The sequence below is a fragment of the Microchirus variegatus genome, assembly GCF_963457635.1.
Source record: "Microchirus variegatus genome assembly, chromosome: 5".
NCBI lineage: Eukaryota > Metazoa > Chordata > Actinopteri > Pleuronectiformes > Soleidae > Microchirus > Microchirus variegatus.
This window is the reverse complement of record NC_139806.1, coordinates 10,057,938-10,085,669: the sequence shown is the minus strand read 5'-3', so window position 1 is coordinate 10,085,669 and position 27,732 is coordinate 10,057,938. Positions and strand designations below refer to the sequence as shown.

Genomic DNA, 27,732 nt, shown 5'->3' with positions numbered 1-27,732 from the left:
GTTGAGATAAATAAATAAAATGAAATGAGTTCCCCCTTCCTGCTAATGCATGTGTACAGTCTGTGATTAATGTTTGTAGAGGGAGGGTCTGCAGATATTATTGTGAGTTGATTCATTAGTGTTGAGCAGACGGGACAGCCAGGAGTTAAGACCACCTCATAAATCGTGGAGCGTTGTATAATTCATATGGTTACAGGGAAAAATTAAATTCCTGTTGTCACAGAACAGATCCGCAGACATAAAAACCGCCTTTGTAAACCTCTTTGTATTCCAGGCGCGTTCACGGAGGATCAGTTGCAGCCCCCCCCCCCCGATAAATGAAAGCCATATTTCTGACAAAGTCCAGGATGAAGACTCATCTCCTCCGCTGGGAGTTTCTCTTCTTGACGGCTCACATCCTTGTGGCCAGTGGACAACTGGAGCCAAAGAACCAAGTTCCCCAGGAACCGCTTATGGTCACCCAGAGACTTGGCCTCGTAGAGAGGGATGTGCAGGGTCCGGTGAGGCCCAACATCACCATGCCGCGTCGCCGGCTGCCTCCCATGTGCTCTGGGCCCACGGAAATCAGAGACACCTTCAAGTACATCAACACGGTGGTGTCGTGCCTGGTGTTCGTCGTCGGCATCATCGGCAATTCCACTCTTCTGAGGATCATCTACAAGAATAAGTGCATGCGCAACGGCCCCAACATCCTGATCGCCAGCCTGGCCCTGGGAGACCTGCTGCACGTCATTATTGGCATTCCCATTAACGTCTACAAGGTGAGTTCAGGTGCAGAAAATGGCTAAATACCTCACATGTGTCTAAAGGTGAAAAAGTAGATACATAATGTACTTAAAACACTTTAAACACACACCAGAGCACACACTCATACACACTCATGGAAGAGGCTTCATCAGTTCTTACATGTTATTACTTTACTGGATACTGAGCCTTGGTATATCCCCTCATGCCTCTGCTATGTTATTATCTGTTAAGTCCAGTGTGTCTGTGTGTGTGTGTGTGTGTGTGTATGTGTGTGTGTGTGTGTGTGTGTGTGTGTGTGTGTGTGTGTGTGTGTGTGTGTGTGTGTGTGTGTGTGTGTGTGTGTACCTGTGTATTATGGGGACTTTTCTTCTTTATGGGGAATTGGAAATTATTACATTTTAAGGTGTTTTAAAGTTATGCTGAGGTCAGGGTAAGGTTAAGGTTAAGGGTCAGGGCTAGGATTAGGCCAGTAGTAATGAAGGGTTAGAGTTAGAGTAAGTTGACAGGAAATGAATGTAAGTCAATGCAATGTCCTCTGAAGTCATGGAAACCTTTGTGTGTGTGTGTTTATTTTGGTTAGGGGGCAAGTATGTTAAAACACCTAGTAACTGTTGCATACCAGTGTGGGCCTAAAGCAAACATGCAGTGTCTCCTATTGAGCAGGTTAACCAGAGAAAAGTCATCTGCTCCCGAGCTTTGCCCATCAATCATGAGACTCGGGCAAAAAAACGTAAATGAATACGCATGGTTTTAGTTGGAAAAGCTACAAGGACTCTGTCATGAGCCTGCGTCTGTGTCTGTGTCCGTCTGTCTCTCCAGCTCCTGGCAGAAGACTGGCCGTTCGGCGTGACTCTGTGCAAAACGGTGCCGTTTGTCCAGAAAGCGTCGGTGGGGATCACGGTGCTGAGTCTGTGTGCTTTGAGTATCGACAGGTAACTCAGTCGGTGGACACCCGGCTCACACTCACTTCACCTGCCAAACTTACTCGTTACTGATCGTTTTTAACCTGGGTTAACCTCACAAAAAAACACTCTATTCATACATGTCCATTGAGTAGAAATGTGTTAAGATTACTTAATATATTATTTATATTATATTTTCGGTAACACTTTAAATTAAGGAACACATTCACCATCAACTTTGCGCTTACTAACATGCATATAAGTAGCATACTAGCCCTTTATTAGTAATTATTAAGCATAAAATCTTAATTCATGTCGTAATAGAGGTAGAATAAGGTGTTAATACGTGCTTAATGATTACTAATAAAGTGCTAGTATGCTACTTCTATATGTTAGTAAGCACCTAGTTAATGGTGAATATGTGTTCCCTTAACCTAAAGTGTTACCATATTTTCTTTCTCTTGAACTCGAGTTTGAATACGCTTAAAGGTGCCAAATGTAAGAATGTGGCCGAAAACAGTTACTACATTCAAATTCAAAATACCTTTATAGGTCTTTTAGGTTTCTTTTTCCCTCATAACTGGCAACCCGTGGTTGCTCGGCAGCCGAGACTCTACTGACTGCAATGATTGGTAGACGGCGGTAGGTGGCGCCACATGCCAAAACATGATTTGCAGTCTGCAAAATATTTTTTTTTAATGCAAATATTTTGGCTGTACTGTTGTTGTTGGTGAGTTCAGTTTGTTGTCCTGAGTCTCTGTGACTTTATGGATTTTATGGCCAATTGCTTTAGATTTATTACATGATGCACCTTTAAATGTACATTTCAGCTTTGCAAGTTAGGATAACAGATGTGTGATAGGGCAATGTGTGATGAAACATCCTGTCCAGGTATTAAACGCAAGTCTATTCAATCTATTTAACCTAAAATTAAATTAGGTAAAGCACATTTGGATTTGGAAAAAGTTAGTCAATACCTCTCTCATGTACATATGAACCAAAACAGTGCTATGTTATGACTAATAATGAGCTTTTGCCAAACAGACATGAGAGCTGAAATGGCAAAATTCTCAGCAGGGAAGAAAAAAAAACAATTTCCCAAATCCACACAAACAATCCCCATTGCTAAAACTGTTGATCTTTGCAGGTATCGTGCCGTGGCCTCGTGGAGCCGCATCAAAGGCATCGGAGTTCCGAAGTGGATGGCGATTGAGATCACGCTCATCTGGATATTATCCATCGTCCTGGCCGTGCCAGAGGCAATAGCCTTTGATATGATCACCATGGACTACAAAGGAGAACACTTGAGGATCTGCCTGCTCCACCCCATGCAGAAGAGCGACTTTATGAAGGTGGGGATGAAACGCGGAACCTGCAGAGGCCGCTGTCACTGTGCTGTGGAGGGAAAACAGTGCGTGTTGACACAGCTGTGCGTGCACATACAGAGAGAAAGTCACGTCGACACGTACAGGCGCAGAGATGCAGATGTGCATATCGGCCGAGTCTTGAGTTAACGTTGCATACTTTACACAAAAACCACATGCACTCAGCTGTGACGGCTTCCAGGCCAGAGAGGGGTTAAATCGGGTTTGAAGAAAATAATGTCAAACAGTAAAAGAAAAAAAAAATTAAATTCCGCTGAGTTACTTTGATAAATGTGCTTCAGGATTCCGGATTAACGCACGTCCTTGAGTTTATCGCGCTGGTCCGTGTCAGACAGCCAGAGGTGCAGCTTGTGAACAGGCAAGGCAGGCGACTGCTTGGGGCCCCGAGCCCATAGGGGGCCCCCCCCGACACTTGGAGCCCGAGGGCTGTTTTTGCTGAAATGTGCAGTGACCAGCGATTTGCAATGACATCTCAGCAGCAAACCCCCCCTAAAGGGGCCCCACCTCACTTTAACCCCTGTGAAGTTATCGTTCTGCAAGTTGGAAAATGAAGATTATTTGCATATCTATCATATTATTATATCTTTTTTACTCAGTTTATATATGTTTTTTTTCAGTTACATACAGTATTTATTGTTCTATATATTTATATTGTTTTATAATGTGGGTTCTTTACAGTGTAATGTATTTTTTACTAAGTTTATATAGTATACTATGTATACATTTTCAAATACGTTTCAATTACAAGGTTTTTCCATGTTATTTCATTCATTTTTAAGTTATTATTATTATTATTATGATTATTATTATTAATTCATACATTGTTCATTGGTGTTAGATTATTTGTAACATAATGGTGATGAACACTGATTGGAAGGGCCCCCTGGTAATTTTTGCTTAGGGCCCCTATAGAATTGCCTCTGGAGACAGCCAACATTTTACATAAGACCTACGTCCAGATGCTAGTGCATAACCCAGTGCTGTACTTTCTCTCTCTCTCTCTCTCACTCTGTAGTTTTACAAATCGGCAAAGGACTGGTGGCTGTTCAGCGCATATTTCTGCTTACCATTGGTCTGCACTGCTATTTTCTACACCCTGATGACCTGTGAGATGCTGAGGAAGAAGAACGGAGTCCAGATCGCTCTTAGTGATCACCTCAAACAGGTTAACTAACTAATTTATTTTATTTGTCATACAAATACAGTGACGTTACACTAATTCTGAACATAAATACACACATGTACATTCACAAATCCATCAGCAAATCTGCCATTTAAGAGATTTTGTGTGTGTGTTCAGCGGAGGGAGGTGGCTAAGACTGTGTTCTGCCTGGTCCTGGTCTTTGCTCTCTGCTGGCTGCCTCTCCACCTGAGCCGCATTCTGAAGCTGACCATCTACGACGAGAAAGATCCAAACCGCTGTGAGCTGCTCAGGTAAATGGACCGGAAACGCGTTTCCCATTGTGCAACCAAAGAAATGGTAGGATAGTAAGAGGACGTAGTAAAAAAAAAAAAAAAAGACCGGTATGTCTCTGTCGACCGTTTTAGCTTCTTCTTGGTGCTGGACTACATCGGGATCAACATGGCATCGGTGAACTCCTGCATCAACCCCATCGCCCTCTACATGGTCAGCAAGCGCTTCAAGAGCTGCTTCAGGGTACGTGTGTGACGCTTTTAGAGGGTTTATTGGTAAAAGAAATTGGATAATCTTACCTACGTGACTTTCAGCGAGGGGCTCGCGTTACAGAGGCCGCCATTTTGTTTCCACAGCAGCCAGAATGGACGTGCATTTCTGGTTTTGAAGTGGAAGCTTACAACGCAAAAAGAAAAATGATGGTTCTGTCAGAGAGAGAGAGAGGGGTGGGGGCAGTAGAGGGTGTTTGACAAGAGTGTTTATGTCCTTTTTGGTCCGCAAGGCCACCGTAGTTTATGTGCTGTGGGCAGAAGTGAGTGATGGTGTCCTCGGCTTGTTGCAATCTGCAGTTTTTACCATTCAAGTGTGACAAATAAGATAAGATAAGTCCTTTATTTGTCCCGCGGCGGGGGAATTTGCCTCGTCACGGCAGCAAAGACGGTAAAGATAAAGATCGTAAATGATGAAACGTGTGAATGTGTGAAAGTACAACATAGAAAGATATCAACAATACGACTATAAAAAGCTACCATATATACATATATATATATATATACATACACACAAGGGTTGAACATGATGTATTACACGTGGACCTTTGAAAGACAGTGTTTGATGAAAACAGCGAGCCTAGCCTTCTGTGGTGGCGGTGAATTTCACTGAAAATCAACCTTTAAAGACAACATTCTGTACTTTCATGAGGGGCCATGTGCCAATTCCTTGGTTCTTCACAGTGTTTCTCACTCCTGCTTTTCCCCACCTTTTGTTTTTTCTTATATACTTCCAGTCCTGTCTTTGCTGCTGGTGCCTCCCGGCTGAGATGCTAATGGATGAGAAACAGTCGTGCATGAAGCTGAAAGTCACCGAACGAGCCTCTGAACAGAGTAATTCGCGCTTGACCAACAAATCCACCACAGCCTGAGAAGACCGAAGCCCCGGAAGTGACAAAAGAGGACGACAACAACAACAACAACAACAACAACAACATCGAGATTGTCGGGAATGTGGATGCTTCATCTTCAACATCGAATGATGTCTTCTTAAACGAGACACTCTTTTGGAAATCAGCCCCAATTTTAGCCTTAAACTCTGAACACATTCGATCATGGAGCGCAGGAGACCGATGCATCAGTGCACTTCAAAAAGCTGTATTCGTGGATATCGACGATAGTGTGAGGCAACGACAGAATGTTGAGAAAATGGAGAAGATTGGAGGTCAAAGGTGAGTGAGGAAAGACCGATCCTCAGACTCACGATCCTGGTGAGTGAGTATTACTCTGTTTGAGTGTGGTACTGCCTTATGTATTTCTCCCCACACTCTGCAGCAGCTTTTTTATAAAAATCAATGTATAATATTTTGTTTTCTTTTCATTGTTGTATATACAGAAAAAAAGTACTGAGAATTTGACAGATGTTATTAATTGTCACATTATTTCTCCCCACTAGTTACTGAACTACTGATGTTGTGTTTGTGTGTTTTAGTCTGTGAACATTCAACTATTGTATTAGACTGTTCATTAATGAGCCACTCCGAGAGGTTTTGTGCCATCTTGAGCTGACCTGTACCATGGCTGATAATATGACGAGAGGTGTTTTTTTTTTTTTTGCAGTAAATAAAATGATAAATAAATAAATAAATATAACAAATGAGAAGCAGTCAGTTGTGTACTTTCTTACTACTCTTTTTTTTTCTTTTTTTTAGCCATCATCTGATGAGCTTTTGTCCGTGTGGTTTTGATTTAAGTGTGACAGCAGGCAGCATCATGTGATGGCGAATGCTATTACAGAACATTACTGACTGTGATCTCTTTATTTTTCACTCCCACACACACACACACACATACACACACAGAGGGCTCTGACCTGGCAACGTTCCTCGGGGCTAAACCAGTGTCACGCATGTCACATTAGACGTCAATGAAGCTCTCTGTCCTGTGATCTCTCACCACCCTGCCTCGTCTCGCCTCATGTCTTCATCCATTTTCCTTGCTTTCGCTCCGTTTCTCCTTCCCTGCCTGTTTCTCCTCGTCTCCATTCGTTTACCTCTTCCCCGCGTTGCTCCTTCTCTCTCGCTGCATTCCTGTCTCCCCCTTCATCCCATAACCCTTCTGCCTCTTTTCTTCCAATATGTTTCCAACAACTACTTCAGTGTGGTTTGACGTTTAATCAAAACCGGTGCTCTATCTGCAGAGAAATCACATACAGTGTGTGTGTTCCTCGTCCTTTTTCCACCCCTTAACAGTTGATTCTACTGGTGCATCTGCTCATGTACACTGCAATTAAACGCAGGGCTGGGCGATATATCTGAAATTTATCGCTAACGAAATTTACGACGATAAACAAAGTCATTTTGCCGTTATTGATGCATTCGATAATTAAAATAAATAAATAAATAAATAAATAATAATATTGTTTTTGGCTGTGTGTGTAGGTAGGCAGGCTGCCTGTATGTTCATGTCCCTTTAAGACACTCGGACACTTATATCAGGCAAATTGTCAATTATGCAAATTAGGCGATGACGTCATTTAGCAACGTTGAGCTTATCGTTAATTTATTGTTATCGAGGTGAGCTGCTCAATATATCGTGATAGTTATTTGAGGCCATATCGCCCAGCCCTAATTAAATGTCTACCTATAGCATGAATGATTAAAGGCGCCATATGTAAGAATGTGGCCAAAAACAGTTACTACATTCAAATTCAAAATACAGAGGTCTTTTAGGTTTCGTTTTCTGACAGAACTGGCAACCCGTGGTTGCTCGGCAGCTGAGCTCTACTGACTGCAATGATTGGTAGACGGTGGTAGGTGGCGCCACATTACCAAAACATGATTTCAAAACATAAATATGATTTGCAGTCTGCAAAAGATTTTTTTAATGCGAATATTTTGGCTGTACTGTTGTTGTTGGTGAGTTCAGTTTGTTATATGAACATTATTCCTGAGTCTCTGTGACATATTAGGAGGATTTTATGGCCAGTTGCTTTAGATTTATTACATAATGCACCTTTAATATTTGAATGTAAACACAGGCAAGATTCACTTTCCGTCCTCATGCAGATGAAACGGTTTCTATGTAGGCTTTCGACAAAATGAACGCAGGGCAGTAAAAGGCACTCGCAGCTAACAGTGAATGTGGCAACTTGTTATTATACAGAGCGTTAATGTCGCTTTTATTGCTACAAAGAGTGAGGGAATGAAGTTGAAACCCAAAATCCTAAGGGGTTGATTAGAGGAAGCGCCGCATTAGGTCGTTAAAGTTTGGATAAACTCAAAGTGTTCGCTTCCTTTCATTTGACAAACATTGTGGACTGAGGCGTACATTTCCTTCTCAGCTCTCGGTTAGTTTATTTCAGTCACGGGGTATTCCCAAATAAATGCAGGTACACAAAGGACTAGACCGAAAAGGTGTAGGCTGAAGCTTGTGCTTATTTTCTACATAGGCTTTGATTTATAAAACACAAAAAGCCTTTTAATCTCCACGAAAAAATTCTTCTCATAACACACACACACACACACACACACACACACACACACACACACACACATACTATATTTGGACACCACATATGGTTCATTCTTGGCTCCTCCCAGTTTTAGAAGTCAACAGAAAGTGCAATAGCATAGCTGAAGTGGAGGATTGATCGATTTGCTCCGGGTCTCAGGGGTTAGGGTGTGAGCAGACTTAGTCTCTCTCTTTCTCCAAATAATCCGTCATCCCTCCGTCTGCTCTCGAATGAATGAATATTTACTCTAAAGGTTCAGCAGGACTGCATCCAAAAGTAGCATTTTGCATGAATATTATTTTCTCGACGTTCTTTTTTTTTCTCACTGTAATCCTGAGTTGAATCCCGTTGACCTGCGTATCATCATCTGAATAAACTCTGTGTGTGTGTGTGTGTGTGCGAGCGCTTGCACAAATCATATAGGCGACCTTGGTTTATTGTGGCTTGCTAGCGTGGGCAGAAGAGTTAAGTTTCTACTAACATTTGGGAAGAACTAAGAAAATATGCTTTCATTATGAGCATAGACGTGCCTGTGTATAGTTCAGCCAAGGAATTTCTTCAAGGGGGGAAAAAAACATTTGAACTAAAGTCAAACTGAGACATAAATGCCGCCCGAGAACACACAAAACACAAAGGTATGTGAGCTGGATCCTCTCCATCGGCGCACGTGACAGTGTGTCCACAGGCATGCAAATGTGCACATGTAAAGTTCTTGGTCTAATTCGCTGCTTTTTGGTCGCACACTATTGATCTCACACAAAAGGCACAGCTCATCACACCGATGTACAGATGTGCACAACAAAAGGAATCCATCAGACTGACGAACCGCAGACTGTGGAACACGTCTTTTTCATCCACAGTCCCCTCCCTCGCTCTTCATCTGAGGACATTTCAGACTCTGTGTCGCAGTCCTGCTCTTCGACATGCGTTGTTTTTGTTGTTTCGCGTTGACAATGTGAAGACGCATTTATGTGTCCGTGTAGTGCAAGACGAAACATCCATTTGTCATCCACAAACGCACATATGGTGCACAGGTTGGCCGAGGCCGGGGATTCTTTTTGCTTGGCATTGGACTTGAGTGTTGAAAAATATAGCCACGCTTTCACAATATGGCAGACAGACAGAATAAAAATCGAAGTAACACCAATCATAGGGACATTTTTACCTTGTCCAAATTCCTTGCTTTATCTCATCAGAAATATATTCACTTAAAGTATTTACTGGTCGTTAAAAACAGCTAAGCTATACGCTAGCAGCCATTGTCAGATGGCAACAATGAGACAAGTGACCAGACAGAAAATGACCAGACAGGTTCAAGATGATAGGAAGGCAACAGTAACTCAAATAGCGTCATAACAAAGCTCACATAGAGTGGTCCTATCGCCCATATATGTTAGTTATGTAGGTCTACTTACATACACAACTTGTTTTTATGGTCAAAAACCTCCTAGTTGCTGGAGCCGATCAAAATCTCTCCTCACTGAAGCTCTCGTCAGCCGCGCTGTTTCAGACTGAAATCTTACCCCCAGAAGACAGAACTGTCTTGTGATTGGCCAGCCAATCAAGAGAGCTTTCCCAACTGTCTTGTGATTGGCCAGGTACCTGGAAGTGACGGAATTAGCACGTTGGATCTCAGAAGAGCAGCTCCCCCTTTTGAAACGGTGGATGCACTGCCACTCATTATCAAAACATTGTTTTAACAATGTTTAAAAATAGCTTCTTCACGACTCCCCGCCGCAGTCCCTTTTACGCCTTTGACCCGGAGTCGGACCCAGAGTCAGAAGACACTGTCGCAAGTGAAACACCTCCACAACGGACGCTATTCTTCTTCTTCTGCGGTTCAATGTACGCAACCGGATGTGCCCGGACTACTGCCCTGAGCAGGAGGATCTGCTGTTCAGGAGACGGGATCCTTATGCCATGATTCCAGGCTTTTTCAGACCGATTGCAGAGCCTGAGAATACAATAAAACCCAGCGTTCTCGTTTGTTTCCAAACTTCAGGGCTTCATAAACGAGGTAATGGCGCAGATACACACCAAAACACACAGTGTTAATTGGAACTTCTGGTCTATGGGAGCTTTAAAACCAAGGTTTGAAGAAGAAGATGACATCTCTGAACACTAGTGTGTGTAATAAAGTGGCTTGTGAGAACTGTCCTTTTGATGTATTAGTATAAAATACTATATAAGTTCTGCCTGCACTTATATTAAATATAACTTTATTTCATCCAGATTTCATTTTGTTTGCACCCCCTTTCACATCTGAGACTTTTAGTGCAGTCCAAAATTCTTTCAGCTTGACACAGTATGCATCTGATTTATGTGCTTGTCTGACGGTGATAACAGAGTACCAGTACCTGGTTTTAGGCAGAGCATTTACATAAACACATTTTGTTTATTTGCAGTTCTGGAGGTGTCAGGACAGGTCAGATTTGTGACGTCACAACTGGTTGAAACCTGCTCAAACCTGACTCAGAAGCGACGCCGACAGACACACTGACAAAACAAGCCGCACTGTACATAGAATGTATTGAAAACACACAGCAGACTGTGTCTGTATCTCCCTCACAGATCACCTTGTGGTTCTCTGTGTTGTCGAAGACGCCCAGTTGCACATGCACATTAAGTAGGTGCACATGTGACGGTCGTGCACGACGTGCAGAGAAGATCATAGTTGTGCAACCGCTGGTGCAGACTAGAGACAGCAGGTCAGGCTGCAGGCGTGTGTGTGGGGGGGGGGGGGGGGGGGGGGGGGTTTAGGCTGCGCATGACAACGCTAATGGCTTTCATGAAACAGTGGTGACATTGATCACACAGAAGTATTCGTGAATAACACTCAGCATGGAACGCTCACACACGCTCCTGTTCCGTTTGTTGTTTATTAAAACAGAGAGAAAGAACCATGGAGGCCAATGAGGGCTTGGATAGACCGCACCAGACCTTCTGTTGAGGGTGTTGGTGCGAGATTGTTCCACTAGGGTGCATCAGGTGCTTGGTAAAGCACAAGTGTGTTTCACTTTATTTGTCTGTCTGAGAGCATTTTTTGTCTTTTTGTCTGTTTTATTGAACCCAGATCTGTGGCCTTACACTGTTTATTCACACTGACTGTGCATTACATCATATAGAGACTCACGATGCAGACAATCTTATCAGGTTTATGACGATTGTGTTTGTCATTTAGTGAGATCATCATAACTCACAACCGCTGGCCTTTGGCCCCTCATATAATACCTGACTGTTAGTAGATAAGGTGCTTGGCTTTGCTGCTGCTTTACATTGCAAATACACCCTTGTTTACATTTGCTCCGAACTGACAATGGTCTCTCTGGGTTACCTTGACTCACAACACAGGTAACCAATCAGATCTCACAGAGGGGGCAGTTCACTGGAAAAAAAGAAGAGGAAGCAAGTACTGAAAGAGAGTAAGAGAAACAGAAAATCACCACCATCCACACTAATTTTAACTCAGTGTGGCAATTTACCTGTTTACCCGAAGGAAGTGATCCCAGGTCAATTCTGACAGCAGCAAAAAGGTTTTTTTATTTTTTTACCAAATGGGATGAGAGTAATTTCCGTTTTCTCACTGGGATCCTCCAGGCAGTTGCTGCTTTGCCACATGCAGATGCACGCTTTAAATACAAGGTAAGCCCAAAGCTTTATATTCTGTTTAATAAACCTGCTCTTCTTTCAAGTTAGACACTAAAGACAACAAAAGAAAAATGCTGTTGGGTCTTTGCGAGGCTTTGTGCTGTATGAGACACGTGCTGAAAGGAAAGTGAAAGCATTTAGAAGTGTGGTGTGTGAGGGGGAAGGCACACACACACACACACACACACACAAACACCATATTTTTTACTGTGTTCATTTAAACAAGTCTTGGTTACCCCCAAGCAACAGGAGGAGTTTATCAGCGCCTGCCTCACTTTCCATACTGTTATCAGTAATTGGACCGAGTTCGCACACAAACACATGCACAGAAACACACTCACTGGCCCTTTCTGTCAAACACACTTGTGCTCTTTCTATCTTGGTTTTTGAGTGTCAGTCTCCTCTTTCCCACATGTACTCTCTCTCTCTCTCTCTCTCACACACACATACACAAGTAAACCAGGGAGTGGATGTTATGGGGGCTTATCAGTGTCCTCAGGGGCCTGGCAGCCACTTCACAGACTCACATCCCGGTGCCAAGGCCACAGAGACAAACCTATGTGACCAGATTGCTGATGAACAAAGCCTCTATACTCTCGCGTGTTTTATAGAAGAGGCTGCTGGCTGTCGGGGGCAAACCAACAATGACCCACAATGAATGTGTGCACATGGCACAGTGGCATGCAGCAGCGGTTACCAGTCAGATAAAGAAAGGTTAAAAGAAAATACTTGTGTTCTGTCACTGAAGTAAACATGACAGCCTGACTTGCAGCCTTCAGGTTAAGACGGCGCATAGAAGCCTTTATTTGAACCCACAGCTTGAAAGGAAATCACAGTCAGAGTTAATACTGTAGGTGACCAAAGAGAATAATGTATGTTCATTTGTGATTTGCTGCAAAACATCTGGCAGTAATTTGAATATTTTCAAATTACTGAGCCCAAGGTGATACCTTCAAATTGCTTGTTTTGTCCAAACAACAGCACATAATTGAAAATAATACTGGCCTTTCATAGAAAGCTAATGTAACCAGTGGCAACTACAGTCGTCGGGGAAAGAACAAGGTGGTTTCTGTTTACTTTCAGGGACGACGGAGTACAGGAGGCTTTCTAATCAATAATGTTCATAGGTTGAGCTCCTACATTAATTAAATTGTATAATTTGTGTTAGTAAATGGTTGCTCTTGCAAAGTAAACAGACAAATGTGGTTACAGAGACTGCAATTCTAACAATTGTTGTAATAAAAACAATAGTATTAATAATACTAGGCCTAAATAAATAAATAAAACATATTATAAGGAGAACCCTGAAAGTGAACGGAGAGGAACAGAAATTCAGTCTCAGGTGTTCCTTCCTCATATATTCGGGCCTAAATATATCAGATAAGAAGAAGTAACATATAAAAAATCTATTGCAAACACATTACATTAAGAATCATGGCAGATATTAAAGCTGGCGTGAGTAATCCTTAAAAAAAAGCTATATAGCAGTAGCAGAGTAAACTAAACTAAAGCGAGCACAAAACCTCCACCAAGGTCACGCTGTTTCCCACCGCGTCAGTACCACTCACACACCTGTGATGTGTGTTTATCGTTGAACGATGACTTTTGTCTGCACAATGGCTCTGTCTGCGCCACAACTTGCTCACTAACTTCTGGCTTTCATCTTTGCTTCAGCGTCACATGTGAAGATTCCAGAGCAGGACAACAGCACAGAGCGGGTTCGTGGTGAGTTATTGGTCCTGTTTATGACAATATTTGATTGTTTTCAGACACCTCAAATCAGAGGCGATTCTAGAGTCTGTAGGGGCCCTAAGCAAAAATTCCCAGGGGGCCCTTCCTTCCAACCAGTGTTCATCACCATGATGTTACAAATAATCTGACACCAATAAAAAAATATATATATTTTTCAAAATGAATGGGCAAACCTTGTAATTAAAAAGTAGGTGAAGATATAAATGTAAAGAACAATAAAATACTGTAAATAGCTTTAAAAAAAACTATGAAACTTAGTAAAAAAAATACATTACACTGTAAAGAGCCCACATTATAAAACAATATAAATATAAAGAACAATAAAATAACTGAAAAAAAACGTAAACTGAGTAAAAAAAAGATATGCATTACACTGTAAATAATCCTCTTCATTTTCCAACTTGCAGAACAATAACTTCACACAGGTTAAAGTGAGGTGGGGCCCCTTTAGGGAGGTTTCCTGCTGAGATGTCATTGCAAATCACCCATTGTTGTTTAAGGAGGACAGGGAGGCGGCTGGTCACTGCATATTTCAGTAAAAACAGAACCTCAGGCTCCGAGTTTCGGGGGCCCCCTTATCAGCTCGGGGGCCCTAAGTAGTTGCCTGCCTTCACAAGCTGCGCCTCTGCCTAAAATGGCCTATTTCTCGCCACTGACTTGAACATGTTGCAGCTCTTTTATTGGCTCACTCGTCTCCGTGTTACTCGCGAGAGCCACGTGACCGCACGCACATCATAGGAAGTTGAAAAACGAGGGGGCCGTTGCTGGCAGAGATGTTGGCAGTGGTTTGGCACAGGAAACGGTGCCTCTCCTAACTGAGCTGTGTTTCCTGTGTGATAACTGACCCCGAAGCCTCCATCACACACACACACTCACATAAAGAATACAAAGACATGCGCTCACATTCTCCCTCTGTTTGACAGCTGGGGTAAAAAATAAAAAGCTATGAGAAAAACAACATTCTGAGGTTTTTCTCATTACTGAAGATCGATCGATTTTAAAATATGGAACGAAAATGAGCTCATTAAAAGCAGCTGGTTCGCGGCATGTTATTAATTATGCACAAAATCGAAATGCTGATGTCACTTTTGGCAGCTGAAGTTAAACGCAAGGCGTGAACACAGTACAATGTTCAGCGTGACACTTTGTGCGGTCACTTTACTTTTCTCACCTTAACATGAGAGTAACTCTGGAGAACAAAAAGCTGGAGCGGAGCTGGAGGAAGACGATAGAAGAAGAAGAAGAAGAAGGGGAAATGACTGCAAACGATTAAATGAAATTAACAGTGAGGAGATGGTGGCTGCAGGGCAGGCGAGGAGGAGGAGGAGGAGGAGGAGGAAGAAGAGGGAAACAAATGAGATGAAGAGACTGCGGGGGAGTCGTGGGGAGGAAGTTTTGTTTTGAACTTCTGTTCTGAATGACCACTTCACTGTCATGTCGTCAGGAATGTGCACACAGTGGCCTTAAAAACCTTGAACGCTGTGCAAAAACATAATGTTTCAGGCACAACACCAGCTGCCTCCCCCCCACCCCCCCACTCATACCACACACACACACACACACATTGCAGTGCAAACGCTTCCTTCCTGTTGCTGGTTTAGCCTCTTTTAGAAGCCAGATAAGAGCAAAAGAATGAGATCTATGACAGAGAGAAGCAAACCGGGCTGTTCTCGCCGCTCTTCAGATCACGGTGACGACATTTCTTTGTTAACATATCAGACTATTTCATTATAAAGTGTCACTTGCAGCAGGTGTGGTGAGTGTGTGTGTGTGTGTGTGTGTGTGTGTGTGTGTGTGTGTGTGTGTGTGTGTGTGTGTGTGTGTGTGTGTGTGTGTGTGTGTGTGTGTGTGTGTGTGTGTGTGTGTTTTTCTGCCTCATGTCACGTACATTTACTCCTGTTTCTCGTCCGGGCAGGTTCAACCTGACCACAGGTCTGACGGTTAAGCAGCAGACCCACTTCCTCATTGAGAGTTGAGGCAGAGCGAGCCAACATGAGTTTCCTGTGACGCATCCGTGTCTCTGGTCAGTTAGTTTACTCGCATCACTCACTGACACTGTCGCGTTACCCTGTATGGAAACACACTGGCCTCATCGTATCTCCTGAAGGTGAAGGTTCTCTGGTAGATCCGTGCCGAATTCTTCCACCAACACCGGAAACTGCATCAGACCTGCTCAGGTGTTGACCGTCTTCAGAGGAAACACTGTGATGCCGTCTGTGTCCACATAGAGTCGTGCCTCCATCAGTGTGCGTCTGGAATATTCAGCCATGCTGCAGCAGTCAGAGCTCATCTTTGACTTTGCCAGCGACCATGTCAACATGGTGAGTAATGTGCGTCTTTGTGTAGAGAATCCATTGTAATCTAATCTATTCTGATTACACATTATATTGTGTTAAAACAGCAGCAAGGTAAATTTGTGAGGAAACTGATTTAAAAGAAAGGTGTAATCAGGTGTAATTTCATCCAATCTCTCTCTCGCTCTGTGTGTGTGTGTGTGTGTGTGTGTGTGTGTGTGTGTGTGTGTGTGTGTGTGTGTGTGTGTGTGTGTGTGTGTGTGTGTGTGTGTTGCAGTTAGGGGTCTACTCAGATTACCCTGCAGTGATTGTGGAGCAGGTTCCTGATCCACACCTGTTCACATATGCAGGTCTGGCGTGTGAACAGTCACTGACCGAGGAGGATCACCAGAAGATGCTCAAAGGTTAGCACATCCATACGTGTGCACACACACACACACGATCATCTAACCTTTCTTCACCTGTCACATTCACATTTCATTACTGGAGCTCACCTGCTGCTGCTGCTGCTTCTTCCGCTGTTTGACCTCTGTTCTCTCTTTCCTTTTTTAAAACAAATCCTTTATGTAAGTGGCAAACATTCCACATGTGTGGTGCTTACTGTATAATGGATATAATAAGTTAATAATTAGAATATTTTCTTCACTTGTGTATCAAGTTAATGCCCTCAGAGAAGATTGCAAAATATAATACAATTATTATTAAACTCAGATTTGGTTAATGGAAAATTACAAACACAAATATTATTGAAAAATAGCAAAAATGCATCTTTCACCCAACTGTTAAAGCGTATAATCTGTGTGATGTTCAGTTTATCAGGTATAAACCTTTCTTTAAGACTATGACAACTACACTTTTTTTATTTTTCAATTATTTTACATTGTTCAATTTATGCCAGTAGAAGGTGATAGAGCATAATTCTACATTTATCTGTGATTATTATAATGACAGTTCCTTTTGAAATGTGTGGGTGGGCTGTGAGTTTAATAATACTAATTTGCAAGATTTAAAAAAAAAAAAAAAATTAAATTACATCGTAGAAATCCTGGAAAATTACATTTTCCAATAATACTAAAAATATTCCCACTATACCACTATAAAGGCAGCCTGATGCTGCGCATGCGCAGGCCGCTACTCTCGCACATGGACCACCCTCAGCAAAAATTCAGGAAGTGAACCAAAACATACCGAGTAGTTTGTCCCTGGGAGTGAGACACAGCCAGTGAAACTTATCACGATGTAGACGAGGTCATTTGAGACTACAGAGTTCATGTTGTAACGTGTTCCTCGCCTGTGCCGGAGTTAAAAGTAAGTTCTGCAGCTTTATCGCGTTGTTTTTCCTCGATATTGCTGTGTTTGTAGGGAGCAACTGAATGTTGGGCATGGCGAGGCTCGGTGAGCTAACGGTAACAGCAGCTGCAGCAGCAGCAGCACTCGCGTACAGAGAAACTATTTACTCTTCCAAACAACCGCTTTGAGAGTGTAAACCACCTGCTCTTCCTCTGTAAACATGGACTGTCCATAGACATGTTTCTACTTAGGTTGTCTCAGCGACGCTCAAGTGTCACAGTGCTAACAGCTGTTAGCTAGCGTGCTTATTAGCTCGCTGCTCCACAGTCTGCTCACACACACACTTGACAACCAATACACTCACATTATGATTAGCACCAATAAGTGTGTTCATGGATGAAATCAATAAAAGGAGTTCATAGCTGCCAGTATTGCTTCTTATGGAGAAGACAGAAATCGGCACTGACTCTCTGAATGTGCACTTATTAGTTTGTTAGGTGAAATAATATTAAAGTGTTTTTTTTTGTAATGGAGAAAAGGGTAAGATTTTAGCTAACGGTACACTTCTGTGTTAAGCACTGGATGCCAAGTCAAATTCCTGTGTCTATGATGCATCTGCAGAATAAACGTGATTCTGATTATGATAATTTATTAGGTGAAATAATATTAAAATCAAGGGCACATAAAGGTGGGGACACACTCAACTCTCATAGTCGTTATGCCGATTTTGAAAAGACTTGGAATTCAAACTAACCGTTGATTACAGCAGATCATTTTAATTACGACTCAAATACTTAATGACTGCGCTCGATGAGGGCTCACAGACTACCTGATTTGTCAAACCAACTGAACACATCACACTCTCATGAGAGCGCGACCAAGTCTGTGAAAGTGACAGGATAAAAACAAACATCGCCATACTTGTTTTGATATCCCTGCTACTTCCTGTCTTCTGATGCTATTTCCCATGTCTCACCTGCTCTTTTTCATTGGCTGTTGGCAACGTGTTTGCAGTTGGCTCGGTAGTTGGTACACACTGCCCGATTGTGTCCAGAGTCTGTTTGACTATGACTGAGGTTGGGTCAGGTTTCTTACTCTCACACACTTGCCCATTTGATTCTTTACCCCTCACACAGAAACAGATTTCTGTGCCAACTGGCCAAACTGACCTTCCCCAACTAGTACTGACTGGTATAGACTCTGCCCAATGATGAATCGTGGGTGAAATCAGGCAAAGAATCTTATAGTAGTGTGTCCCCACCTTAAAGGGACACCCTTTCAAGATTGGTTCATTACATCAGTTCACAGTTTGGATGTGTGTAGTTGGGATCTTTTCAATACCGGTACTGATACGTTCACTGCTTATTGATACTGATACACGACATCTGAATGTAGAGTTGTAGTATAGAACTGTGAAGGAGTGTGTAATTCTGTTTCAATAGACTCGTCTGTAGTTGGTCCGGTGACATTGGCTATATTTCTCAAGTTTTTCCCATCTTGTAGCGATGGAGAATGATTTGGACTGACTTCTGTGGCTGCTACTTGACTGCTGTTGCCTCTGGGATTAGCACCAAAAAATATAGTTTATTTAGAGTGCAACTTTTTTTTCTAGGACGCAATGCATGTAACTATAACGTGTTCTCATCAGCCTTCTATCAGCATCTGTGCCCGTGAGGCTGCACCAAGGACACTGCAGTTCCATTAGCAGCAGCAGCAGAAACGTTACCTGCAAAAGAAGTTCCTTCCATGTTTGCTAATTTTAGGAATGTGAGCCCACACATTTGAGTGCTTGTCTGCCATGTTGTAAAAATGAATAATGCCTGAGTCGGCTCAGCATCCACTGACGTCAGCAGTTTGGTCATCATTACGGCTGAATCACACATCCGAGATGGAGACAGCAAATGAAACACTTGTCATTCATTCAGATATTTGCTTTTTACATTTCTTATCGGATATCGACAAACACCAAGATCTGCCGATATGGCTAATGACTCCAACAGTAGGCTAAATAGGCCACTACTTTCTTGACTTCCATGCTAGCGCCCTCTGCAACTATTATTTATTTATGTTTCTTTATTTTGTTCAATGAAGTACATTTATATCTACATCTGCTGCAACATGAGCATACAAACTATTATGTTAATTTCACTACAGAAAAGACTAAATGACCTCTGAAGTTTGGCACAGGGAAAAATTTAATCCTGTTATTATGAGCAGATATTTCGACACAGCACTGTAGGAAAAGTATGACAGTTACCACTCGTAACATGAACATGGAGTTCCAGTGAGAGAGCCTGCACAATATGTGTACCCTGGAACTGAAGCAGCTTAAATGAATCCTGCCATTGTCATATTGCCATTTATGTTTGTGTTTTCCTTGCTGTGACAATGTGTTATTTTCATCCACAGTATTGGGATATATTTTTGTATGTAACATTAAGTTTCCACTGAATGAAGCCTCAGTCTGACACTCTGCATCTCCTCTTGTAACAATCTACAAAAATCATCCCCAGGACTATTGGCAAACTTGCCTAACTGTCTCAAATGTTGACTAAATCCAACACAAACAATTTACAAAAACATCAGAATTAAAAGAGAAACAAAAGAAAAGAAACTGAATAAGAGAGAGTGAGGCCAAAAGAACTGTGTGGCTCTGCTCCTTCACTTGCCCGAGTAATAAGGAAGATGAGCACCCCAAGGTCCTTTTAGTTTCTAAACTATTAACAGGCTCCGAAATTACAATTAAATTGACTTTTCTACTGGTGATGGTTCACAACAAACACAAAACGATTCGACAAAATTATTGTCTGCTAATTACTACCCAACAAAAATTGCAAATGAGATTCTACAATATTCTTTCACTGTTAGCACCACTAATTAAATTCCCCTTTTTTCCATTTGTTTTTTTCCCTTTCTTTTTCTTGTTATGGATGTCAACAAAACAAAAACTGTCAGTATTGGCAATTAGAGACAATAATAGGCTTCATCATTCGAACTTAATATCAGGCCCTGTCTTCGATGTTGAATCATTTAATTTAATAATTCTGCTCACTGAAGTGTTTTTCTGTCCGTGATCTGTAGTGGAGCTGTGTGAAAGTGGAGAAGAAGAGACCATGGAGACACTCGTTGCTGCAGACTCGCTTCTTAACATGGACTGCCCTGACGGCCTCTCGATGGAGCAACACTACTGTAAGTGTGTACACGCACATACACCTGTGTTAACACTACACACTAACAGAGAGAAAATGTCTCATCACCCCCTCCTCTTTTTTGATAAGAACATGTTTGGCTATGGCTTGTTATTTTTAGACATGTTGGTAACAGTGCTGCTCTCTCTCATTAAATCTGTTCACGCCCCCCCTGCAGCCCAGACCTTCCTACCATCACTGGGTGATGTCATCACTGCTCCCGTTACCCAGGTGACTGTGTCGGCAGACGGGATTGTGGGACCTGTTGATCAGTCACAATGGCACTTGTTGCACACAAAGAAACCTGCCTCACAGCTGCAGTCCAAAAAGAGAAGTCAGTCCAGTTTTGTTTATGTATTCACTGGCTTCAGCTTGTGTGATCATGTTAAATAATAAAATGGATTCTTTGTCTATTTAGGTCGAAAACCTCGACTTCGAAGGGCAGAGTCTCCCACACCAGAAATTAAAGTGAAAAAGGACAAATACAACAAAGGTATTGTCATACATTTGACACATGCACTTAAATCTAACTGTTACATGTTGCCATTACAAGTCAAACAGGCTGCAGTGATACTTTAGGCACAGAGAAAAGTCTTATTCGGTGTCTCAAGAGACAGGAGGCTCTTGAGACACTGAGGCTGGAAGCCTCCTTATGCACTTAGAAATTAAGGTGAATAATACCATAATATGTATGCACTACAAGTCACTACAAGAGTGGCAAAGATTAGCTTAATATTAAATTTGAATAAAACCAACTGTCAATAATAATTTATGTAATTTATCAAGAATTAATACATAATATTCAAATGTTTCAGCCTCTGAAATTACAGGATTGTATGTGTTCTGTAAGGTTTTCTCAAATTTTAATAATGCAGTTAATATTTATTTGATTATTTTTGAAAAAGTAGTTGCATATGATGTTGGATATGGTGTGGGAGCACAGAACTTTCACTGGTCCTAAGGGTGACATCCCCATGTGACTGTATGATTTGTGTTCACAAGAACCATTAATATAAAAGTCACTGTGTCTGCACAACAACACTGTAAAAGAATATGGATCACAGGGGAGTGGAGGAGTCTTTATTTACAACACCGCTTTCATAAAAGTAATTGTCCATGTTCTTTCTTTGTCTGTGCGTTTCTGTGTTTCCTGTGTTTGTGTTTTAGGAGGAAACACGCTGTACCTGTGGCAGTTCCTCATGGAGTTGCTGCAGGATCGGCAGGTCTGCCCTCGCTACATCAAGTGGACGAATCCCCGTGCAGGCATCTTCAAGCTGGTCAACTCGAAAGCGGTGGCGAGACTCTGGGGCAAACACAAAAACAAGCCAGATATGAATTATGAGACTATGGGCAGAGCACTCAGGTGTGCAACACTGAACATTCTTATCCTTAATTGATGGCGATGATGATGATGATGAAAACAGACCCATTCCATTATGATCAATTTAGATGTTAAACTGTGGACGACAGCATTACACCTCTCGGTGCACAGCCTGCTGGAAACTTTTAGAAGAAGAAGAATAAAGGGCATTTTATGAGCATTTCACAGCAGCTCTTACAGTTTTATTTAAAAAATGGTGAGCAACAAAATAAGTACAGAGACATTTAGTTTTAATGTCCCTGTCGTAAGTTTTACAGCTTTAAAAGATGCCCCCAGATACACCTTAAACTACTTTTTCTGAAAACTAAAGTGTGCCACTTTTAAATAAGCAAATGTCGATTACATTCAGGCTGTTGTCAAACGTTTACACAGTGCTGATTAACCTTATCAGCTCCACACAACGCGCTCTCTCCGTCTCTCAAAATAGCAGCTGGTTGAAAACTTGCATCACGCTATGACATTGCCATACAGCACACAGGAAGTCGGTTTAATGTCAAGACAAATGGAGGCAAACAAGTTTAAGTATGACTACAGACAAAGAAGTGCCACTGTATACACAAATACTCCCTCACTCAGGTCTGATAGTATTGCTTGACAGCCTGTTTTCAATATTGTTGCATTGTTTCTGTTCTCAAAGACCAAACTGAGGCAGAATAATAACATCAACAGAAAACACAGAAAGTTAACTCACTGCAGCTTTAAGCTTGAAAAAAATTCACAATTAAATTTGGAAACAGTTTCTAGTTATTCAAATATGATGTATGTTCATGTGTGATCTTTGTGTCCATGTAGGTACTACTACCAGAGGGGGATCCTGAATAAGGTGGAAGGCCAGCGTCTCGTCTACCAGTTCACCTCTCTGCCTAAAGACATGGTTTATATCACAGACGGAGACGGCACCAAAGAAGAAGAAGATGAAGATGACGACAACAACAACAACAGCGGCAACGAGGACGCTGTGAGCGAGGACTCGGACGACTGCACGATATCTTCGAGTGACCAGTCGGTGGACGAGGAAATTTCCCACCCACCACAAAAGAAGATGTCATCCGTTAGCGCTGTCCAAACCCCGGTCAACCAGCGGACCAGGCTGGCCACCAGGCCTCCAGGCCAGCGTGACACTGTCCTGCGGTCTGCCAGTAACAGCCTGATTCAGGAGCAGCACTTACCGATTGTGTCCGCTGAGATGCTGCGGACCCTCCAGAACCTGGAGAAAGTCCAGTCCCTGCAGCCTGGGGGACACGCTTCAGTCTTTAAAACAGCTCAGTTGCTGGGGAGCCTGTATGAGCAGCAGGCCGCTGCTGTGATGATTCAAGACAGTGAGGGCTCACCCAAGGCTCACGATAAAGATTCACACCAGGGTCGTAAATCCTCTCAAGGAGAGACTCCTCAGCTGGTTCCTCTCACCGCCTCTGACCAGTAGAACAGAGCGGTTCAACACCAAACACACACACACACACACACACACTCCACTTACTCACTCAGGACCAGTCACAGAGCTGTGGCATTGACTCCACACGAGGGCCTACATTTCAAAAGTTTCTAAAAGAGAAGTTATTTATTCAGGATAATTTTTGTATTTTAGATTTTTTTTTATGCAGTGCTAGCAAAGGTAATTCTAAATCTGACATTTGAGTTGAGAGGAAATTGGCATGAGCCACACTTTCTCAACATTCAGCAATTTGGTTAAGGCTACATCCAGACTACTCTTTCAAGTATAAAAACACTGCTAACTAAGGTTTTGCATTTTTAGTATAAGAGACCTCTAAAAACACTGAAATAGTTACTAGCACTTGCTTATGGATTGGTTCTTTAACGATCGGCTTAAAAAAAGAAAAGCTCTGTACTTTCAGTTTTAGGTTCAATCTCGTCATCAGTCTAATGAAATTAAATTAATTTTGACTTCACCATTGCTGATTCTCATTAGTAATACTTTCTAAAGCTAAGCAAACAACAGCAGAGGCTGACTTCCTGTTTACACTGGCATACACATGCCCAGTGGACCTGGATTTCCATCAGTGTAGATGCAGATTGATTCTGAAACACAATAGTATATAATAGTATGGATGTAGCCTTAGCCCCGATTCACTGTGGATGTGCAGCACGTTATGGCTGCAGCGAGTCTCTCATTTCATTTAGTCACAAATGTATAAGATTTCACAATATCCTCAGTTTGAAATGAGCAATCTGGCTCTTTTTTGGGAGTAGACCTCTCGCCTAATTTTCACATGAGTCGCGTTCATGTCACAGCAAGAAAACGCAGTGAAAATGTGTTTTCTTCAGTTTCAGCATCTATATTTGTCTCATATGTCACAAATACAGCATGCCCCGTTCCTTTTTCAAAGTAAAAGCACTCGAGTATTTTATTTCTCTGATTTGCCTTATTATGAAATATTTGCAGCACCAATGGACGTGCAGCCTCTTAAGGAGTATTAAAAAAGTATGTTTTATAATTTTTCAAAGACAAACTCTGTATAACTGTTGAACATAGCAAAAGTTCCACAGCAGCTCTGTGGCAGGTGAGCAGGAGAAACGCGACTGACCAAAAGCAGCCTCAGTTTCCTGTTGTTGTTTATCTCGGCCTTCTATGATTCTCTGTATGTGTTAACTGTGCACGACACCAAAGACGGACATGCACTGGAATCCACCGCCTCCCCGCACCTTCTGCAGATACAGCCGCTGCTTACACGTGGGCTCCATCGTCCTGGAGCTAATTACCTAATCAGCACACTGTGTCCTATTATGCCTTAATCTTTCTCTATTCTTACTTCTTTAAAAAAGAAAAAAGAAAAAAAAAACTATCACATGCTGAATCATTCTTCTGCCTCGATGCACTAAAGTTTACCCCTGCTGTACGTTTCTTCTCTTAAGTGCCTGAAGATCTTAGACCCTCCTGCCCCTGCTTCCACGTTTCCTGGTAATCATGAGGTTGTTGAGGGAAAAACATTCCATATTATTATATATTAATATTGTTTTGTTTGTTTGTTTTTTTAAAGAAAAAAAAGATTACTGAATTGTGTTTGTATTGTTGAAAAAACAAGGGATCACTGTGATATGTTAAGAATAGACATTTTAGCACTGCTGCTGTTTATAGTGGACCTGCCTTCTGTTGACAATCTATGACTTTTACTTAGCTACAGTGCCTCCTGTAGTGTGTATATTCTGTTTAGTAACAGCACATACAGTACAATATATAAGTGCTCATGTGGACTTCTAAGGCATATATTGTGTATCATGTGTGTGTGTTAGATACTGTATCTTTGTGAAGATGCTTGATTTTGTGCCTTATTGCCATTTTCTCCCTCAGGTTTGCATACGTTTGTTTTGCCGCACAGATCCTGTACGCTATGCAAATTAGTTTAACGGCTATTCTTTTATAAAGAAGAAATGCAATGTTTAGCATTTTTGGCTTCAGTTGATCTTATTTAGCCTCACAAATCCAGATTTCAGAGTTTAAGTTCACATGTAAAGAGCATGTGAGGTGTAAGATATTCTGTGAAGCTAAAACTTTGGTAGAAAATGTTTAGAATTGTGCCTTTTTCTTAAGGAAATTCCCCTATGCAAAACTGTTCTTCATTCCTTAGTAAAGCTTTTATTTGAAATCCCTCTCGCTTTGCTTTATCTGGAGGTGCCTTCATATTTTAAGTTTTGCTGATATGACTTTGTGAACTTTGTGTTGTTTTTCTTTTCTTTGCGTGTTTGCTTTCATGCAATCCTGAGGTGTTGAAAAAGATAATGATCTATTATATGAAATAAACCTAATTCCGTCACTCTGTGGAATTTCATTTATTTATTCAGCCACATTTTACCAGCATCAGAGTACTTTTACCAAAGTGCTCTTCATGTGTCAATTTCTCACGCTTATTTACGATTCCACTCACAATCCATGTCACAAATAGTTTGACTGTAGTCAGGTGTGACCCTGCATGTTGAGATTTTCTTGAAAAAAAATGTTGCAATATAAAAATGTGACAATATTGCATTTGTAATATTGGTCTGTTTTTTTTTATTACTAGTCCTTTTCCTGTTCTGTAATGGGAAAAATGTTTTTGCAAAAGTGTGGAGCTTGAGGAGAAAAAAAATAAGGCAATATAAACCGGAGTGTACTCCACAGAGTCATTTTTATAACAATTATTATTGTTGTTGCTATAGGCTTAATCGACATTGTGAGAACTAATTTGGCAAGGGTTTGAATGCAACATACTTTAATTTTTTATTTACTTTTTAATTATTTCAACATATTAACCGACTTTTTTTTGCTGACAACTGAAAGACGGGTAATAATGGAAGAAGTTAATTATTTTCAATCATTCATTCATCTTCTACTACTTTATCTTCCACTAGGGTCCCAGCTGACGGGGCGATGGATTGAAAGAAGAAAAATTCTGCAATTTGACAATTGGAATGCAAATGGAGAAAATTCCAGGGACAAGAAAAAGTACTGTACTTTCACTTTTTTTTATTTTTTCTGTTTTTGAACAAAAGAGCAGCACAAGCATCTCAGGCATCAGGTGAATGAAAAATAGCCTTGCGTATCCTCTCTCCATCGGCACGACTGTCTTTAGTCAGGCAGAAGTCCCTGTAGGCATGAACGCCAGGGGCCGAAACTGGTCCTGGTGCGAATTCGTACCAGGAACCTATTGTTTTTCTTCACATTATTATTATTATTATTATCATATCAAAGTCCTTTGCAGTCATTTTTGAGGTGGTTTAACACATTGGCATGGAAGTCAGGTGTGACGAAAATGCAATATTGTCATACTGCCCCCTAAAGTTGAGACGTGGATGGAGCAAGCCAAAATTGAGTTGCACCAAATGTCACGAAACTTGGTGGGAACTTGTTACAGCCCAAGACGAACAAAAAAGTGAATTGGAACTATGGCCTCAACTCAACAGGAAGTCGGCCATTTTGAATTTGACGTCCATCTAGGCAATTTGCACGTAAATGAGACTCCAGCGTGATTATCGTACCGACATAAAAAACCGCGACAGACTGACGGACAATGGAGGTTCCTCTTCGAACTCCTTGGAAAATGGATGGGTGACATCATCTTTAATTATCGTCTTCGATCATTTGTGATGTCACATTTTAGCATCAAAGAATTTACCATTGTTCAAAGTTACCAAATAATTTTTGCCTTTGACAGTTTCATAGGTGGACAATGTCATCAAAGTCAAGGCGTTAGAATTGTATGGTAGGCACACAATATAATTCAAAAGTGTTGTCATTGCAGGTGATACAGGTAAGGTTCTGAAGTTGCGGAGGGTCTATCATCACATCCTTCCCCCTGATTCTTCCTCCTAATCCTCTTCCTCTTCCTCCCGTAATTGTCTCTGGTTGACCACTCGGGGAACTGCCGCTCATGGAAACGCTTCATTTCCTCAGCTGCATTAAAGTATCTGTCTTTTTGCAACTGCGACATTGACCTCCACCGAAGTCCAAGCTCGGTGTTGATCTCCGCGTTGTTTGTGATTCTCAGCTCGGCCACAACTATTGGCCTTTGCTCCTTCAAGAAGAGCATGAAGGCATTTGGCGGCTTTTTAATGTAAGGCTGCTCACTGGCCTGCTGCCTTTGGCGTTTCTTTCTGGGGCGTTTCAGAGGAAGAGCCGCAGAGAAGACAGAGGGGAAGGCCAGTGGTGGAAGGCCGTACACCACCTCTTCATTCACCACTCCCACTGGAACCATGTTCTCCAATATGTTGTCAGGCATCGACACCGTTTGCACATTCAGGGGACAACCCTGAGGATCAAGTGTGACAGAGGGTGGAGGAGATGCAGGGCGGGGGTAACGCCATGGCTCACATAGGACAGTGGTAGGAGGAGGTGTGGGGTGATGATAACTCCATGACTCAGGTAGGACAGAGGGAGGAGGAGGTGTGGGGTGATGATAACTCCATGATTTGGGTAGGACAGTGGTAAGAGGAGGTGTGGGGTGATGATAACTCCATGTCTCAGGTAGGACAGAGGGAGGAGGAGGTGTGGGGTGATGATAACTCCATGACTCGGG

General features: G+C 41.9%; 2 protein-coding genes across 2 annotated transcripts; both read left to right on the top strand.

Annotated features, from left to right (window-relative positions):
• Positions 1–347: 347 nt before the first annotated feature.
• ednrba (endothelin receptor Ba) lies at positions 348–5,589 on the top strand (the record flags this gene model as incomplete). The annotated part of the gene is made up of 7 exons (XM_083890441.1): positions 348–761; positions 1,567–1,679; positions 2,797–3,001; positions 4,050–4,199; positions 4,335–4,468; positions 4,583–4,691; positions 5,455–5,589. The coding sequence occupies 7 exons, from the start codon at positions 348–350 to the stop codon at positions 5,587–5,589; spliced, it is 1,260 nt and encodes a 419-aa protein (XP_083746567.1).
• Positions 5,590–15,838: 10,249 nt separating this feature from the next.
• LOC310926771 (ETS-related transcription factor Elf-1-like) lies at positions 15,839–23,147 on the top strand (the record flags this gene model as incomplete). Its single annotated transcript, XM_083888959.1, has 7 exons — positions 15,839–15,901; positions 16,143–16,269; positions 20,237–20,344; positions 20,522–20,677; positions 20,762–20,836; positions 21,511–21,706; positions 22,517–23,147. 7 exons carry the CDS (start codon positions 15,839–15,841, stop codon positions 23,145–23,147), a joined length of 1,356 nt encoding a protein of 451 aa, XP_083745085.1.
• Positions 23,148–27,732: the final 4,585 nt, after the last annotated feature.